We start from the raw sequence: 20434 nt of genomic DNA on the forward strand, positions 1-20434 counted from the left end.
ACAACTTCTTAAGTAATAAAATATATATAAAGAGCCCAAAATAAACAAACATTAGTTCTTTCCAGTAGTTTAAAACCCTGAAATAATTTAGGAGCGTATTATACTGCGTAAATCATTACATTTTTTCAAAACTTGGGGAACCTGAAAGGTCAAAAAGGCAACTTGTCCACTATTCTTTACTTGTTTCCTATTATTAACCACAAAACCATTTGTTCTTTTCACCAAGCAACACTAACACAGGAATAAAGTATACAGCCTAGCTGTCATGGTCATAATGTTTAAAAAACTCAACTTCTTAGAAGCTTTCATAAATTCAGTGCTAGCTGATTACGACAAACCTGAGTTTTGGTTTAATTTTTTCATTAACATTTTTATTGATCTAGAAGCCACAGATTATGCATGTTTGTATGCAACATGTTAATATTTGAAAACCAGTAAGAAATATAATATGGAAATAGCAGAATACGTGAGTAATATTAAAAAATTTGGCTTTAAAAAGGTTACACACACCTTTTAAATTCTGCTTGCAAGGAAACCTATGTAGTGCAATTATGCTAGAAAAGCCGTTGCTGCTTATAAAATGTTGTGCAGCTGTTGGAGAAGAGGGTTACAGTGACAAACAGCTTCCCTGCTACAAAGGTGGCAGGAAATCTATCAAACTGGACAATAAAATTGCAATTGAGTTTCTTTGGCTTTTTATAGCAGCTGCATGTATCTTGATGTGTAGCTCTGCAAAACCTATCCAATTCTGTAACACTATTCCTTTATATACTAGTTCTTTATCATAGAATGGTGTTATAAATTAGTGGTAAGAAAGAAGCAAAGGGCTGTAAAAAGGAAAAATAAGCAGTAGCCCAATACAATTAGAGATGAAATAATAAAAACACAAATTGGTTATTCTCTTAGCAGTGTTAAGGAAATATTTTTCTTCCCATAACTCCCGCATTACTTTGAAAGCATACTAGAAATCAAAAACATCTGAGATGCACTTAGCATCTAACAATTTGCCCTCTGAATTATGTCTATACCATGTAACATATGAGTCTATTTTTGTGATTCTATATGAATCTCAATATTGGTATAACAGGATACAAGAATATTAGAAAGAAATAAAATTAGACAGATTAAAAATTCATTATCATTACATATTGATATATAAAGACATTTTCAAGTGATTAGTAAGGTTTCACCACAAAGAGCTTTTTAGCAAATCATCGCGATTTATGTTGATGTAATTAAAAGACAGCTATGAAAAATCACCTAGCTTTTTACTGCTAGCTGCATAAAATGCAAATATTATTTATTTAAAACCTTAAAACAGTAAATGCATAAAAAGGTGAAAAAATCCCATTTTAAAACCTTTGATCATTGCAGTATTATTCATACTGCTATTATTAAGCTAGTTTTTGGTTGCTTTTGTTGTTCAATCATTTTCCTTTGTTTTTCTTGAGGTGGATAATATTGGTGGTGGATAATCGGACACCAATGTCCAAACAAAATTATGTCCCTCAAATTCATTATAATTCCTTCAAAATTACAATACGGCTCTGCTGCTAGCACTGCCTGAAATCACACGCTTCCAACCTTGCCATTGTTCAACTTCCTCCAAATTAGGTTGGAAGAAGAAAAAATCCTTACATGTTGACCAGAATGCCAACAAGTTAGACTTGGGAAAACTGATACAAGAACTTAATTCTACCACCAAGGATACCTTGCTATACCAGCACACCAGGAATTGAATATGAGAGAAGGAGCACATCATATTCTCACTTGCCATGGTACTGCGTAAAAACCATACGCAGCCTTTGTCAAAAAAAGGTCATAAGTATCATTACCTGTATCTCATATTTCTGGTATTTTGTAAAACCAGGTCTCTTGTCATAATATTTGTCCATGGGATCACTTAAATCTTGTTGTTGTTGTTGTTTTTTTAAGTCTATGATCTCTAGACCATTGATTAGCTAAATTAAGTCACTAAATTACGATACTGACAAAAAATCCATATACTTACTTTCATACAGAAGCCATTTAAATGGGATTTCATACTTTGAATTATCTTATAACTCAAAAAAGTCAAAGAATAGAGCTAAAGCTTATAGAATATGGAGAAGATAAATTTTAAATTCAATACACCAAAATCCTGTATAACAGAGGTAAAAAGGTGGTCTTCCTTCACCTCTCCATCTTTCCCCAAGGGTAGTTTCCCAGCCATTTCAAACAAGCATAGAAATGCTTTAAATTATGCCAGTTCCTGTAAGAGTACATCAGGGATCTTCATGCTGGCTACGGCTTGCCATTGAACAACATACTCCACCCACACCCTCTGTGTCTTGAGGGAAAGAGAACAAACAGATTTGAGGACTGCAGAGCCAACAAAAAAATGGATGATTAAGGGTATTTCAATAACTAAAATGTAATCTCTGTAAAGGGTTAAAATTTCGCAGGGTATTCTTCGCACCTGGAATCCATTTAGCCAAGTGCCTGTTTAATGATATTATTCTATGCACTTTTACTATACAGATTTCTACATTTGTGTCTCCATAGCCAAATAACCACAATCAAGCTATACATATTAAGAATAAACAGAACTGCCAAATAACAGTATTCTTACTGTCTACGAAGACTGACTTTTTTTGGAATAATTCTTAGAAAACAAGGACCCTCAGAAATGCTAACAATTCCTTAACATCATAAAATGATCACTAGGATTCAAAGACTTGCAGATGTCCTCTTTTTACGTGGTTAAGTTGCACACATTTAGGAAGATACAATTTAAACTTTAAGTCATCTTAACTAAGTATTTCTGATAAACCATAATTATTACAAGGCTCACACTGGCCTCAGTTTTTTTGTTCAGAAAAAGGTAGGGCAGTTATATTTTATATTACTGTTACTTGCTTGGAGATCCACTAATCACTTTTGAGGTAGAATTTTAGTTGTAACTACTACCAAAAAAAAAAAAAAAAAGAAGGCTAATAGTCTTTCTCATACTGCAAGGATTTGCGTTCTCACCCTGCATCCCATGACAGCTTAACAGCTGAAGCATCTGTCTTAACTTTGATATCTTGGCTTTTTACTGGTTTGTTTTACAGCATTTTCATGTTGCTTAAAGGTATTTTTGTTTATGAATAGATATGGTGCGCCCCCTTGTGTTCATGCCATTACTGAAAACCCACACCAGCGCTAAAATTATTCAGAATATGCTCCTAAAACGATTCTCATTTTTCAAAATTTGTGCCATTTTCTGAAAGAATCAATACTATAACTATTTCAGCAACAACAACAAAACATATTTGTTTGAAGTGTTCAAACAACAAAATTAATACTTATTTGCCAAATATTTGAAACATTTATATCCAGTAACAGAAACAAACCCTGGTATTTTATTTCTTTTAAATACTGATCTTCACTTCAAGACTATCTCATTGTATGATCTAGCACTTTAAGACTCGAAAATTAATTATATTGCATAACAAAATTTCCCAACTATTTCAAACACTCACCTTTGAATGTGTGATAGACAGCGTATCCACCCAAACACGCCAGCCACCCCACTCGTATTTGATTGCATGGTAGAGCAAAATTCGAAATATGGTATACACCATCTCAGTTATCTTCTGTTCCTCAGAAGTCTTAGGATTAAAACAGCAAAGAGAAAGCATCCACTCCTGCCAGACAGAGCACTGCAACAAACTCCTGCAAAATACACACATGCTATTTAATCAAATTTTAAAATACATCTTAGAAATATATAATCAGCCAAGCACGGTATCCAAAATCTTTAAAACCACTGCTGTATACAAGATTATCTAATTTTATGTATCAAAAACTATATTACAGAATTTGCTGAACAGCTCTGTCTGTTTAACCAGGCTAATCCACTAGCATACCTCGTTACTCACATTGCATATTTGTATATATGGGCATAAAGTAAGTCATCTTACCTCCTGTTTTCTCTGCTGTTATTAAAAAGTTTAATCATATCTGAGAGAAATGCTCGTCGAACCTCCAGAGTTTCTGGTGTCTGTGGAGAATTACGTAGCAGGATTGCAATAACCTTCAAAATCTCTGTAAAACAGTTAATGAGAAATGAAATATTAGTACTAAGCACAGTTTAAAACACTGGACACCTTCCAATATTGTTTGTATGCTGATTTCTACAAGAAAAATAATACTACATAATATATATATATATATACACACATACACTGGGAAAAAGCAAATCTACTCAAATAGAGAAGATGAAAAAGCAAATCTACTCAAATAGAGAAGATGTAACTATTACAAGTCCCTTTTTCTAAGAGAGCTCACAAACCTGCTCACCTGCTCACCCTTCAGGGGGATTTGCAGGTCTATGCAGCTGAAGAAAACTGAAGCAGAGTTAAACTACTTTGGAATTTTTTTGAATTACCAGGTTTAAGGAACACAAATGTTACTGAATGACAAATGACTTTAAAACAAGCCAATATCAGAATGTGTCAGAACCTTCTTCGAAGAAGACAAAGTTCACATAATACATCATGTATAAAATCAACATATGAGAAAAATTCATAAATTTTGTTCTCCTTTAACAACTGTGAATTTTCAAACAATGTGAACAACTCGTGATAGTTCTTGACAATTTTTGTTATAAAATTATGTTCAAGGACGGGGACAAAACCTTCCTTATTTTAAGTTTCACCTCTTGTTATATTCTAGGAACATACTGTTTTCTGTTTTCCACGGAAACAGCCAAAACTGCGGCTATCTTTTTGAAGCAATGGGACAGTCGCTGTTCTTGTTCCTTTAAAAAAATTAAGTTCACTGTAAATCAACTAAGATGCAATTTGTACACGATCACTGTGCTAGTTTCCTCTTGTACAATTTCTCTAAATTTGTATTTGATAAAATCAGCACCAATCTTAAAAAAGTAATCTAGAAGTCACTTGTCCCTACCTAATTCCATTCTCATACCTTAAACTGCAAATAAGCTGTATTAATCACAGCAGTGACTGCCAACTTCAAAAATCTTAAGAGTATACAAATCTCATCACATCTCCTGCTTCATACAGATTTACCGTAAGGCATATGACACTGCAACCAGATTTTTCTTCTCTATCTGCTTTGCTTTCCTTTCTCTTCCCCACTTTCCACATGAAGCAAACCCACAACTGTGACCTACATTTAATAACAAAGCAGCTATGAAGCTAAAAAATCTATATATCTCCAGAAAAAAAACAAACTCCCAAAGCTACCATAAATCCATTGTGTTGTATAAAGAGTACATTAATAATGCATAGAATTCAAGAAAGGAGATCAGTATTTCCTCCTAGTTCAAAAGACATCTAAAGTTTCATATCAAGATATTTTTCCATAAAGTAACCTAAGCAAAACAGCGAGCAGATACATTTCTCCTATTTTCCATCTAGCATTGTTGCACTGAAGGTAATTTAAAATGAAGGCTGTTTCCATATTTCAGGTAATTTAGTCTGGCATCACTAAATAATGCAATCAGAATTGTGCTGGAACTTTAACATGTATTAAATCAAACTATTCTGTGCACACAAGTCTTGAAAAACCATTTCATAACATGACTGCACAGCCAAAAGGGGTGAGTTATGAACTCCATACACATTTAGACACACAAAATGTCTTTCAAAAGACTGAAGACTTGTTTCCTAAATATCTCCAAATAAATGTACATTATCTCTTCTCTTTTATGAAAAACTGTGTATAACTGAGATTAGAATTAAGACTGGTGAAAGTAATTAATAAGCACTCTCAGAAGACTTTTATTCTGGTATCACTTGGAAATTTATATAAATTCTTACGAGGATTTTGTATCTTCACTGCTGAATCTGGGTCAGGATGTTGTTTATGTATCACTTGTGTGCAAATCTGTTCAGTCAGAATCTAGGAAAAGAAAGAAGATCCACATCAACGTCCATAAAGAGAGCCTACTGAAAAATAGTTGGATCCATCTTTTACACAGCATCATCATTATTTCATCCTAGTTATACTTATTATCCAGTAATATATTTTCACTTTACTCATTATCTAGAATTGTTCATAATGAACATAACAAGCTAGGCCAAAAAAAAAAAAAATTGAAGTAGTGAGCTTTGGAAAAAAAGCAGCACTCAGCTGCATCACACTAAGGTTTTGGTGTCGTCTGGAACATATCAGCACAAATATGTAAGCAATTTTCTAACAATGTCTTATAAATAATTAGGAAGATTGGATCCTAACTGCAGTATATTACTACCTCAAATAGGACATTGTATGTGGTCATGGTGATTAAGCTTGTCTGAAGCATCAGCCTTTCAGCCAACAAAGAGAACAATCCATGTCCAAGCATGACTTCAGCCTTTCTCCTAAAATAGTACAGAAAGGTAAAATAAGCTTACATATTAAAATAGCTTAAAAATATGCCTCAAAAATCTAAAATTACTGAAAACATTTTTTTTTCTTTTGGCGCCTTAAATCTTTCACTTTGAGGTAAGGAAAAGGGCAAGGATAACAATTCTGAAAGTGCTAGTCACTCCCTGAAGACAGACATCTTTCTTTCATAAATGTGGTCCACTCTTTATACACATGGGTCCAAAAAGACGGAACACACCTTTCTTGATAAACATTAAGGCAAAGACATCTTTGTCCTCATTTATCTCAAAAATACATTTTAACCATGGACAGCGATCTCAACAGTTATCTAACATTTTAGCAAAGTTCCCAGCTAACTCAGCTAACGAGTATCAATATCACACTTCGTGTCACAGCTCCACAACTTCATGGACTTCCACAAAAAAAAAAAAATTAAAAACATGCTGATAAAATTTATCTCAAAAAATAGCAGAGAAATCTGTGCAACACTTCCACTATTCAAAGTAAGGACAAATAGCACTGACTTATGTCCATAGTCTTAGTAACATAGACGCAAAGGTCATGACTGAATTGCAAATAACTTCACAGGTAAATTACCAAGCTGCAGACTCAACTGAGAAAGATTCAGAATTCCTAATTAGTCACCTAGTAAAAGGGCTAAAACTTTTATGTATTTGCAAAATACTGTTCTGTTACAGATCAAAGATAAATACTTATCTGCTTTGACTTTGAGCCATGACAACCACATATAGTCTTTTGTCTTAGTTAAATTCACATCACAAAATGGCTTAGACATACAGGCAACCAGGCACATTAAAAAAAAAGAAGTAAAAAGTTTCTACATATTAGCACAGTTTTAACCAATTTTATTAAGAAGGTTTAAAAAGCTATTTGAGAAATCTTAAACCTAATTTTTGGTAAGCAATATGGGTTTCCATCTCAACAGTCTAATTCTTGCTACTGATTTCACTGGTATTATGCAAAAAGTACACTTTTAAAAGCAGGCAGACAATGCAAGAAGTAAATGAACTTGATAATGAAGTGATAATACCTAGACACTAGTAATACCACCATGTCAGAAACGGATTAATGACAAACAAATTGAAGGATACTTAAAGAATAGCAGCTGCTACTTGGTGAAGCATATTTAATTATTAAGCACCAACACAGCTTTTTTTATTTACAAAAAAATGTGTACACTCAAACAAATACAAAGATGTACATATAAACATATAAAATCGTGTACATATAAAATCACATATATACCGTACATAAGTGTCATAAGATGACTGCTTTTTTTTTTCCCCCTTCTTCACTTTTTTCTTTTTGAAAGACTTAAACCAGTACTTACTTTGGAGCAAGATGCTTTAAGAAATATCCCATCACTTTCAGAGCTTGCACCCTGATGCCTTCGCTTTTTGATGCTAAAAGCTTGTAGACAACCCTAAGCAGAGAAAACACAAGGCTTCCTAAAATATTTGAAATATACAGCAGTTTTTGGCTTGAAAAATTATTTGCAGTAAAATGTGAATGAGTTTTTCTGAGGTTATTTTAAAAGGATGACTATTAATAAAAATAGAAAAAAAGCATGGCATTTCTGTCAACTGCACAATAGTTTCTGATTTCACATTTTATAATTAGATTTACAAATTTTATAGTCAAATTTAACCATCTCCCAAATATCAATATCTAAAGCATATATATAGCTGTAAAAAGGCTACTGCAATTCCTATATGCAAAGCTTTATTAATCTGATATTTACCCAGAAAACGAAACAAGCAATTGTTTTAATATATACCTGGCTGTATAGGTACAGTGATGAATAGATTTTTTTTATTATTTTTTTTTTTTTACTACCACTAACATTTGCAGACAACAAAGCTAGCATTCTAGTCAAAATATCTAAGTGCCTTGAAAAGGAATTCATTTATACAACCCTCTTTATACAAGGAGGCTCTTGCTGAACGTAGCTATACTAGCAAATACTCATCTCTTCTAGAAATCAGGTTTCTCAGGTTGGAGCCACAGAAAAGTTAAGAAACAATAATTAGTGACAACTAATGACATGTGTTGGAAGTGATCTGCCCGGCAGCCCATTCTCCAAAGCAGCATTAAAGTTTTGTCACGATCATTCCCCCATTCAACTGTCCCAGATTACTAGAGAGCTTCTCATCTCTATGTTTTTAAAGCAGCATTCCTTCTCAGGAAATTTACCTTATTCACTGAATCAAAAGTGGGTTAAATTATATTAAAATTTTTTTAGTGTAGAAAAGGGGAGTAGGCAAATTAAAATTCCTGAACAGTCCATGTTTCAGAAGTCCCTAACTTCAGAGTTCTTAATTTAGTAACCACAAGAAGGAATTTTCAAAAGTAAAGTAGTCTTCAATGTAGTTAACCTGTATTTTCAAAAAAAGCTCAACAGTTCACTGTCAAAATTCTGCTACTGCAGGCATCCACACCTTAAGCTAGTTGGTAGGAGTTGTTCTTCCTATGGACCAGCTGCTACAGGTGATTATAAAAGACTTAACCAGTGCCTCTAGAGATCTCTGCTGACAACAGAGCACTGCCTGATCAGGGACCTTTGATGAAGAAATACATCCTCTAGCAATACGTGCTTTACCAACAACAAACCTTTCCGCTTGGTGTGCAAAGCCTATACCTCTTTCCCTCCTATCCGTCCTTTCAATATTAGCCACGTTGACCTTTGTCTCCTGTACTCAGTATCTTTCTATGCAAATCTGTTCTCATTTCTCACGTTCAGCACCACAAGGACTGGAGTGAACCAACTGCCACCCTACTTTTAAAGAAGTGCATCTCCAGCTCCTACTGCAAGAGCCATAAGCAGCAGATTTCAGCAGCTTACTGCTTTAACAACTGGGAGAAGTTTTCACAGAAAAGCACATTCCAGACAGTATTGTGTGTCTATACTGGGTTTGCCTGGAATAGAGTTAGTTTTCTTCAGAGCAACCTGCACAGTGCTGCATTTTTAATTTGTGACCAAAAGTGTTGGTAACGCATCAGCATTTTAACTGTTGCTGAGCACTGCTTGCACAGCAACCAGACCTTCTCTGCCCCCCAGGAAGTAGGCTGGGAGTGGGCAAGTATTTATTCAGCTGGGACAGCGGACCCAAACTGACCAAGGAGATATTCCACGACATATGTACATTATGCTCAGCAATAAAACTGAGGGGAATCTTTCCCAGGTAGCCATTGCTCAGAGACTGGCTGGGCATCAAACTGCTTGCAGGAAATGGCAAGTGAGTGCCTTTGCACCATTCTTTTTTCCCCTCTTTTCCTCCACTTATTAAACCGTCTTCATCTCAACCCACGGATTTTTCTCATATGTGCTCTTATGGTTCTCTTCCCCATCCTGCTTACCACTGTCCACTCATCAGAGACTCTCGCCACCCCTGCAGTGCCAAACTCCTGCTCTACACCTGCTAACGATTCTCCACTAAGCAGCTTTCAGACAGCCCAAGGGACTGAGGAACACATTTGTAGCAAAGTACTAGACTTAGCTAGCTGAACAGCTCTAAAACAGTTTTTTGCAAGAAAGAAAATGGCTTTAGTCAACACAGCAAGGAGAGTATCCACACAATAGATGAAAGTTTGATAAATGAATAAACAACTAGAAATGCCATCTTACAGTGGGAAGTCCAGAAACCTTAAATATATTTGACATTACCAATTCAGCCTGTAATACTGCACAGATCTCATCATGTACATCTTCCTGAATAAAAAGAAATCAGACTAGTATTTACCTTAACTTTTCAAATAATTATTTGCAGTGCATGCTTACTATGTATTCAGCCATGTTTAGGTGCTGCTAAAGTCTTACTATGTTCATAAATAAAAAACAGTTGTTTTTTTACTAATTAAAACTTAATCTTTTATTAAAACACATTTACTGAGATAGCGAAAGGTTCTAATACTGATCTTCTATCAGTGTGAAAAATAACGAATGCAATGTTTTCTTGATCCTTGTAAATCTCCCATAACAACATGAGACTAAAACTGAAGTTATTTATCAGTTATATCTACTTTCTTTCATTTCTTTTTCATACAGGACAGTTCTCATCACCATGAGAACTGGTTTTGGTGCAGCTATAGCCCATGATATTGAGCAGATCTTTGAATCTGCCAAATTTGATTTGATTACAACAACAAGGACTACTAAGCTATCTCTGAAAAAAAAAATATAATAATTTCCTAATGTTCCATGACAATTATATTGGATTAGAAGGCACAGTGTCTTACTGGACCTTTACACGTATATTTTCCTGAGTACATTCTTGATGAAATATGCATAGCTTTATTAAAAAAAAAAAAAAAACTGATCTCAGTGATTCTAGAGCCTTTCCAAAAATATCCCGTGTTACAACACTGCATTTTAGTTCAGCCAGTCATAAACAGTTCAAAGGACTTATCCAGAATATATAGACCTTATCTGTATGTAAGTAAGCATTCACCACTAGTTATATATTACTTTACTTTTACATAGCTGAAGACAGGAAAAGATAAACAAATCCAGGACACCTCACCTAAGACAACTAAGACAAATAAAATCTAGTTCTATATTAGAACCTAAATGAAATCCCAAGAGTTATTAAAAAAAGTAATCTGTAACAAATAATTTATCTTGGAGAAAGCTGCAAGCACATCAACTACAGAACCAAACCACTGAGCATACCAACTATACACTGTTCATCCAATGAACAGAATCCATTTCCCTGCTTTTCTTAACAGTATGTTAGCTAATTAAATTAAAAATATATTTTTGTACATTTATTCAGATTGGTTAATTTTAAATGTTTAACTATTAAAAAATTGCAAAGAGCAGGTATATCAGTAAGCATACAAGCAACCCATTAAGTGACTGGAGACAATACCAGAGGAAGGCATGTAACAAACGAGACAGGAGAGCAAAATGATTTCTCACAGTGGACTCACTATTCATACTGACTTGCCCATATACTAGTTAATAAAAAAGAAAATGTCTACTGCCAGTTGTTAAATAAAAACAAACATATTACATTGGAGACCCAACATGACATTCAAATACTTTATTATTTAGAGTTTTTATTAGTTTCCCATAGCATAATACATTACCATACAAATGAAGTCAAAGCTGAAGAAAATCGGTAAAAAAAACACAGCCTAGCACTAAAAAGGGAGGAAACAATTATGAACATGCCTGAATGTTGTCTCTTGAGAAAGGGCAACTGAAAAAAATGTATGTATAAATGGGGGTTAACCAATAGGTGCAACAAAATGTATGAAATGAGACTCTGCCTTTACACAGCAAGAGAATTACTATTCTACATACTCTTCTAGGAATTGTTCTTCTATTTGCTTGCCTGTTCCAATCTTTTTCCTGCCATGTCCAGGCAGATTCATTTTAAATTAGAAAAGTTCAATAATGTGATGACTCTCTAAGAACTACAATAGAAAATCAGAGTCCCAAGAGCCTTTTTCTAGCAGACCTTTTCCTATGCTTTTACTGTTAGTAGAATTTGCTACTTTCCCTACTTTTACATCACAGTAGTGTTAAGCAGTATCTTTCATTTTGTTGAGAACAGAGATTGTGAACAGTCCACAACAGAGCGACAATTTAAACAAATAAAGGTTTTCTTCTGCAAAAGTCTGATAATGCTCTACCCATTAAAAAAAAAAAAAAGCTAACAAAGATAAGAAGAAACCTGAAACAATTTTTGTCAAACCTTCCCATTCCAAAAACATATGCAAGAATGGGAGGCAAAAGACTAAATGCTTGTAGATGGAGACTTAACTTCTATGTATAGACTAACTCAAATTGATCACTACCTGTGTAGGCACGACCAGCAGCTTGGAAACATGTTTTTAAAAGGCCTCATTGATGATAAATCCAACATCACCTCTTGTCAAAAGAACACCTGGACACAAAAATCTCCCAAGAGGAGGAGTCTGAGACTGCAACACATGCACTGATGAGGACCTTTCAGATTTCATGGGAATTCTAGCAAGCAACAGTATGGTCAAAGTACTATTTCCTTTCCCACTTACAAAATTCAACTTACTGTAATCCATTCCTCTGATCAAAAGCAGGGATCATAGAACTTGGATGCTCTGACATCAGAGCAACAAGCAACTGCAAGACATCCATTAGATTGTCATCCTGTTGAATAAAAGTTATAAATTTGAATTAAAATGCATCTATGCTAGGGCATTGTTTTGGTTAAAAGTATCACTACAAAATACTTCAAAATTATCTGGAGAGTTAATAGTAAACCAAGGACCAAAACAATTATGCCAGGATCAAAAGAGCTATAAGACCTGGAAGGCAAGTGCACGTAACCAGGAGAAAATATTATGAAAAAAATACTTTCTTTTATAGAGTGAAAAGTGACACATCTGTGTCTGGGAAGTAAGCCTTTGACAGGGAATGGACCATTAGACTATATTATTTCTTTCCATGCACATACTCATTTGTATGCACATTTCCCTCTCTTTTACTGCACAGGAGCTAGAAATAAATGCTGCACATTTTCTGGGACACAGGGTGGTGTTTAACACAAAATCTCTACTAATAAATGTCCACCCTAGGAAAAAAAAATACCATAACTTGCCACAGGCAATGTTTAAAATGGGTAATTCAAGCTGTTCAATAAAGTTTCTCACACTAATAGTCTAAAGCACTTTAAACTACAGCTTATGAATTTGTTCCAAGTTAATTATAACTAAAAATAACCTATGAAGTAGCAACATGCAACTGTTTCTTCTTTTCCCATTCTTCGTGGTATTAAAAGGAACGCTGTCAGAATTTTCCACTTTTGAACAAATATTCTGGTTCTTTCCCTATCAGAAAGTCAATTTTACATCCCTCTGAAGAACTGTTTTCACCTAAAGATATTACTAGCTTTTATCACATACACTATCACTGATGAATAAACCCTATGATAAGGCTGAATTTTACTTTTTTGTCGGTGTTTTTTCTGAATATACATCTAGATACCTAATTCTTTGGGATTCAGCGTTGTAGACTTGACCACGCAAATTTTAAAAGTTAAAAATATAACCTTCTCATCTGAAGGCCACATAAAGCTTTTGCTATTCTGGTTTACTCTCATATGTTACCAAGAGTCTTATTTTTTACATCTCCATATAAAGTAGAATGACTTAAGTTGCTTCACCATGATACTGCCAAGCGTATGGACCAGTAACAAGCACAGAGAATAAAAGAAAAATATAGGTGTAAACAGAAAAGAAAAGGAAAATCTGTACTGCTTGAAGTTCAATTAATTCCTTATTTTACCCATTTCAAGCACCCTTACAGAGATGAGATCAGTTAGATTTATGTCCCCATTTCCCTTGTCTTTGATGTTGCATCTGGCATAAAGTGCCTTTTCCTGGTGCTAAAATATGAAGATGCAGATGTATCAGTGGTAACCAACATTTTCTCCCAATTAAGTTTATATGCTTCTTGTAGATGCCATTAACATACATCTTTATTTTTTAATGCATGTTTTCAATTTTATTGCTTTATTTAAGAAGCAAAATAAAAAGGACTGAAAAACAAAACAAAAAATATTACTTAGGCAGCATAAAACAACATTTTGTCTTTTTTTTTTTTTTTAAGTCAGTCTCACCATCTGTTTTTCTGCTAGGCAAATCGGTTTTCAGAACAACATAGGAAACCATTTTGACTTACTGGCTTAATGAACTTCAATTTAACATTGAACATAGTGCTTAAATCACTGCAAGAATATTGGCAGTTCGGCACACTACAATAGTTAGTATTTGCTACTTCCTCTACAGAGCCATCTTGTGGCATAAAGAAGGTAATACTTGGAAATAGAGATACTTTTGTGATCACAAACTCAAGAAGTATTGCACAGAAAAACAAACATTTAAAAATTACCTCATGGATAGTGAGAAGATAATTGAGGATTGCCTGCAATTCTTCTTCTTTTATTCCATAGTCCTTTAAAAATAATCAAGTTTTAAACATCATCTTTCAAGTACAAAAGAATCGTTCCCAAAAGAGCATCATTACAAGCCATTATTGTTATACAATGTAAGCCTCACAAGACAAATTTGCTTTCATTTGGTTCTATAATAGTTTCATAGATAGAAGATAGCTTTTTATCTGCACAGAAAGGACCCACTGAAGGTTAAAAGAAGTGCATTAAGACAACTCCAATACAGGCATAAAAATAGGCTGGATAGTAATATAGTACAAGAAATTGCTAGAGTAACATAACAGTGCATGTTAATTGATACATAGAATACTAACTGAGAGCTTTCCATTAGTAAAATAATTAAATTAAGGTGGCAAAGAGGATTCAAAGTAGACCTGGATGTTTAATTATAAACCTGTTAGCTAGGCCGATAGCCAACTTTGCATCTTACTTTCCACTATGGAATCCTAACTTCAGTTGCTTTCAATTTCACAGGAATTAAAAGCCATAAATGATTTAACATCAGGAATATGCCTTGAGGGTTTTTTGGTGAAAATAAAAACAGAAATATTAGTTTCTAAGAAGAGGATTAGGGAAGAGCAGATTTTTTCTTTTCTAGGACTTTCATTTTTTAAAGTAAGTCTCACAATTCCCCAAAAGATTTTGCACCATTGTGTACAAATAGAAAATTTGCAGAAAAATCAGCATTCTATCATGGACATCCTTTTTACTGTCTTTGTGGAACTCTATCCTAAACTGTCCAAGCTATAAATCTCTGACATATAAAAATAAAAGTCAAACTAAATCTTAATGAAAGTCCTTTAGAGTTTGATAACTAATTTTTCCCTTACACTTCAATTGCAGAACATCTGCTTTAAAGAAAAAGGATGAGAATCAGGAGCAGAACTTTTCTGGTAGTTACTCCTCCCAGTTGCTGGGGCTCTGGATAGCAGCACAGGGTCCCTTAGCAACACAGAGGAAGAAAGGAAAGGGAGCTAGATTCAAACACAGAGAAGACATGGCACACAGGAGGGAAGGAAGAAGAGAGAAATCAAAACTTAAAATAGGAAAGGGTTAAGACAATTCTATAAGCAGTAGAACTGCTGAATTTCTGTATTCCTCTACTGTGTAACAAATGGTTGTAAAACTTATTGGTAATCTCTCTCTCATCCTCCTCTGTCCAACTGGCCCCACAACATATAATGTCAAATACTGCTCTTTAGTCTTTAAGCACTTCAGATGCACGTGGCATTTTCTTTTTTGTAAGGTAACAATATACACAGCTCTACTTTTGATTAAAACAGCTTAAACAGGAGAAAAATGCATTTTCCAGCACTGCGCCAGTCTGCGGCAAGGCCACAACAAAAGATGCACCTTATGTGGTATTTCTATTTACTTATTTGTTTACAAAACTCAGCATGCTTAGAAAAAATACTATATTAAAGTGGATTTCCTTATGAAAGTAAATTTGGATATCCTACCTTCATCACTAGCTGTTTAACGAACATCAACAAGAATGCTCGCAAAGATAAAATTTCTTTTTGAGTAGGCCTTGGCCCATCTACAAAGAAAGAAAAGTAAATACACGGAATGCAAATTAACAGTGGTTAATAACACAGCATACATTTTAACATAAAAGGCATTCACTGCGTGAAGAGGACACAATGCTAGGCACAGCTATTTTTCTTTCACTTCAAACTACAGAATAGTAATACATTCTATTACTATTTATTAGTAAAATCCCTGACCAGTGAGGTTCTAGTAAACTTTTATTAAATATGGTTTTCTAAACTCCTCTACATTCTTTTCAAAATTTGATCGTTTGTTTGCAGGATCTATGAACCAACTTCATGCAAGGAAAAAGACTGATATGAGAACTTTATCAGAATTTCCAGATATTTTTTGCAGTTTAAAATTGTTTTTAAAAGTTCTTCTACTAAAGCTGAAAGGAAGAGCTACATGCCTTTATTACACATTGGCTACACGCACAATAAAAATCAATCCTACAATGCCATATCTGAAGATTACCCTGAAAGCCAAAGACTTAATTTGTTAACTCCAAGTCAAGAGGACTTGCTTCTGTCATTTCTGTGCAGAGCAGACCTCCACTAAAGCATTTTAAATACTCAAACACTGAGTAGTTCCCAGGAGAGGCAGGGTTAAAACAACAGGTGCAACCAAATGTCAAAGCCAAGTAAAAGCTTTCATACCAAAAGCAAATGAACAGTTGCAAGTACATTTCTAGGAGTAGTTTTTACATTTGCTCATAGGTTCACATTTTTTATGATCTTATTCATCAGGGAAAAGCAAATCAAGTAGCAAATGCAAATGATTATACAAGCTTATGTATCCTATACAGGATAAGCACACAGGAACATTTGGTTTAAGAACAGTTATTTTCAATACAGACCAGCCTAGTGAAAATCAGCCATTAATTTAAATAAGATTACCCTACATATATACTTTCCTTAGGTTCAATACATCAGTTCATAAACTAATTAAGTAAACTCATATTTTCACTAAAAAAATGGGCAAAAATTTAACTTTGCTACTTATAGGATGCTAAATACTACAAAGTATTCTTTGCAACCAGGCGCAAGTCTACCCTTTTAAAACCCCACCATTTCTACAATCACTTCCATCCAGTATTATTTCATGTGGGTCTTTGGTCACAGAGGATATTATTTGTTTCAAATGTTTTCACTGGTTTCTTAAAAAGACCTTTTTCAAGAATATCCTATGGACTCTGCTTGAATTGTTCCAGCAAACCCATTCCATTAAAATATCTGAAACGCTTACAGTTCTCCTCTATACATTGCATACAGCACTGCTTAAAACAAACATCAGCTTGTGAGAGTAGAAATGAATACATACCTACGCCTTTGGGAGTTATACCACTGCGATCCTGAGGATTCACTACCCAGTAATAATACTTTAGGGTATGCATGACCAAAAGAACAGTCCCAACCCTCCGGATTGCACCATAGATGTTAACGGTGCCAATGAACTCCGTAGATAAGTAAGTATACAGGATCAGCTGAACCTACAACACCCAGTTCGGAGATTAAAAATAATTAAAGAAAAATTAGAGCACATCAGGCAACTGCATTCTAAAATTTCATATATTAAAATTATCTTAAAGGAATAGATTTTCTCACCATAGTCACAAAACTCTGAAAGCTCTTACAAACTGTTGAAAAAAATAATTTTATTTCTAAAACTACAGATTGTTGTGGGGTTTATTGCTGTTTGTTTTTTAAAGGTGGTGCACACTTAAAAGAACATGAAAGCCCAACAGATAGGTGAGCTTGGAAGGCACCTCTGGAGATCACCCAAACCCGCTGATCAGAATAGGGTCAACTACACCAGACTGCTCAGGACTGTGCCCAGCTGGGTTTGAAAATATTCGAAGATGGACACTCCACAACCTCTCTGAGAAACTTGCTCCAGTTTTTTCACCCTCATAGTAAGAAAATTGTTTCTTACATTTACATTGAATTTCTTGTCTTTAAATTTGTGCCCATTGCCTCTCCTCCTTTTCACTGGGCTCCACAAAGAATCTAGATCTGTCTTCCCTCCCCCATTAGGTATTTGCACACAACAAGATGATCCTGCCTGAGCCTTCTCTTATCCAGGCTGAACAGTCTCAGCTCTCTCAGCCTCTCCTCATGTGTCAGATGCTCCAGTCCCTTAATCTTCTCTGCCTGTTGATGGACCTGTTCCAATATGTTTGTGTCTCCCTTATACTGGGGGGAGCTCAGAACTGGATGCAGCAGCCCAGGTATGTCATACCAACGTTGAGTAGAGGGGCAAGACTACCTCCCTCAACCTGCTGACTACACTGTGCCTAATGCAGGCCATGATCTTGTTGGCCACCTTGGCCATACAGGCATGTTGCTGGCTCACATATTGAGAGAAAATATGTATACTTCTACTCTCCTTCACAGATGAACTTACAAATTGTTTCATATGTCTGCAGTTAGAACAACAATACTTATACTTAGCTACCAGACATTTAAAGATATTAATAAAATGCCATATTTTGTTGAGCAACATAAAAGATGAATGAAATGTCCAGTACAATTATTCTCAGAGAGGAAATAATTCATTTGTAAGCTATCTGTAATATTTATGCCACAGTGTTGATTCTTGATATTAGTTCAGAACCTGAAACGAATGACTGTTTTGTATAACCATATTTTATATTTTTTGAAGTTTGACAAAGGATTAACATAAAACTTTCAAATTATCTGTTTAAAAAGCAAATCAAAATTCCTTAAAAAGATGAGGGCTTTAAGTTTTCTCCAAGAACAATGGACTGAAAATGCTGTACTACATCAAAATACACCTTTTAAAGATCTTAAAACAAGAGAAAGACTAACTATAGTAAATTCCAAGCCATGAGTAATCCTATAATTTCTTCCTGAAAAAGCAACAACCTACACAAGGTTTTCCGTTAATTATTCCCATGTCTATACACTATATCCAGAAAGTGTAGAAAAAAACACAAATGTTCTAAAAAAAAAAATCAAAAAGCAGAGGGTTCAACATGAACTTAATGGTCAACAAGGCTGCCATCCTGTGCACAAGTGTTTTCTCCTTGCATGATGTTATGTGGAAAAAAAAATGACAGAGCGTAAATGTTGAGAGTAACAAAGCTTTGCTAATCAGACAAAGTCAAGAAAAAATTACAAAGATTTTTTGTTCAATATATTTTTTTTTATTTCCTTCGGTCAATGCTACATGTAACTAGAAAGATTCCAACATTTATCAGAAGTACTGACTTCAGACAGGAAGTATCCTTTTATTATGGGAAGGGGCATATATAAGCATTTAAGCCTATAATAAATTTATTTCTTTACTGCTGAGAAATAACGACTTAAGTAATTCTTTATTAATTTACGTTAGCTGTAGCAAACAAATGTTTTACCGTAACTTCAACAGTAACATTGTTAGTGCTGTCTCAGTTTTTGAAATGAGTAACAAACTCTCATGGAGGGGATCAAGAAAAAAGTCTGGTAAAAAGATTTTAAGTAGAACTAACTGGAAAGCTTCCATCCAAGCAGTTCACTCTCAAAGAACACAGATTCACCAAAACAAAAGAACTCTTCAGGGAGAACGTCAATTTAAACAAAGACTTCAAATTAGACACCCAGCATGGTTTCTCTTAAAAATTGCTGGGGTTTGCCTATTAATCCAACGCTGACCGGGTCAGGAACACCAGAAGTCACCACACTGCTCTGCTGAATGCTGCAGGTTTCCAAACTTCCTGAATGTTTTGGGAGTTTGCAACACTTGACCACTATATGCAGAAAAGTAGCCTGGCAACAGTTCCTATGTAATTTCTGCTGGGAGCCAGGATCTTTAATTGTGGCAGGCAAGGCTTACTCTCAAAACTTCCGAAGAGATATATCAAAAGGTACCTTACTCATAAGAATAAACAATTTTACCTGTGCTGGGATATGAATCCATATTGCAGGATTAAGGAGAACATGATCACACAGCTGTTTCAGCAAGGGCACCCCATTTTGTAAGTTGCTCAGGTATTTTGAAAAGGCAAGGCATAACTCTAGTACAGCTCGTGTAACATGGGCTTTGGAAGACTGCAAAAGAAAATCTGCTTAAGCAAGAACCCTGCAACAGTCTAGGAAGATTATTTCTCCCCCCAAAACCCACAACATTACTGCAAGACATGAAAAAAGTATTGCTTTACCTTTTCCAGACTATATCCTATCACAAGGAAGCCCTTACAGGAAAGCATCTGTTCTTGCATAGCAATGGAGTTCTTCAACAACTCCATGATAAAAGCCAATAACGTAGAACTGAAAAATATAGTATTTTAGTAAAGTGTTACCACAATGAGACAAAAGGTGTTTTCAAATTAACTCTTCCAACATAAAGACCAGAAATAAAATTAATGCATTAAATAAGTGCTTAGATCAGAATTTCTAAAACAAAACCAAAGATTAAATTTAGAAAGCTCTAATTTCTTGCTATTTATTAATGCATTTCTAACTTGAAATTTTGGACTCTGAGATAATAGCAAAATTCTTCTAAAAACACATTCTTGCAGAAAAGCAACATTGTGTGTGGTTCTCTCTGCTTCATGTTTCAGTTACAGAATTCTGCAAGATCAG

General features: G+C 34.6%; 1 protein-coding gene across 3 annotated transcripts in view; it reads right to left on the reverse strand.

The window, feature by feature from the left end:
* Positions 1 to 20434, reverse strand: part of LRBA (LPS responsive beige-like anchor protein) — a 397410-nt gene that overhangs the window by 328602 nt on the left and 48374 nt on the right. For all 3 annotated transcript variants that reach the window (XM_066996727.1, XM_066996728.1, XM_066996726.1), the window contains exons 12-22: positions 20011 to 20119; positions 19748 to 19900; positions 17172 to 17340; positions 15779 to 15858; positions 14258 to 14320; positions 12417 to 12514; positions 7712 to 7804; positions 6245 to 6353; positions 5811 to 5892; positions 3945 to 4068; positions 3504 to 3696 (exon numbers count right to left, since the gene is read on the reverse strand). In XM_066996727.1, the coding sequence (XP_066852828.1) occupies positions 3504 to 3696; positions 3945 to 4068; positions 5811 to 5892; positions 6245 to 6353; positions 7712 to 7804; positions 12417 to 12514; positions 14258 to 14320; positions 15779 to 15858; positions 17172 to 17340; positions 19748 to 19900; positions 20011 to 20119 (1273 nt within the window). The remainder of the gene's footprint in view (positions 1 to 3503; positions 3697 to 3944; positions 4069 to 5810; positions 5893 to 6244; positions 6354 to 7711; positions 7805 to 12416; positions 12515 to 14257; positions 14321 to 15778; positions 15859 to 17171; positions 17341 to 19747; positions 19901 to 20010; positions 20120 to 20434) is intronic.

The sequence above is a fragment of the Anser cygnoides genome, chromosome 4 (assembly GCF_040182565.1).
Source record: "Anser cygnoides isolate HZ-2024a breed goose chromosome 4, Taihu_goose_T2T_genome, whole genome shotgun sequence".
Lineage (NCBI taxonomy): Eukaryota > Metazoa > Chordata > Aves > Anseriformes > Anatidae > Anser > Anser cygnoides.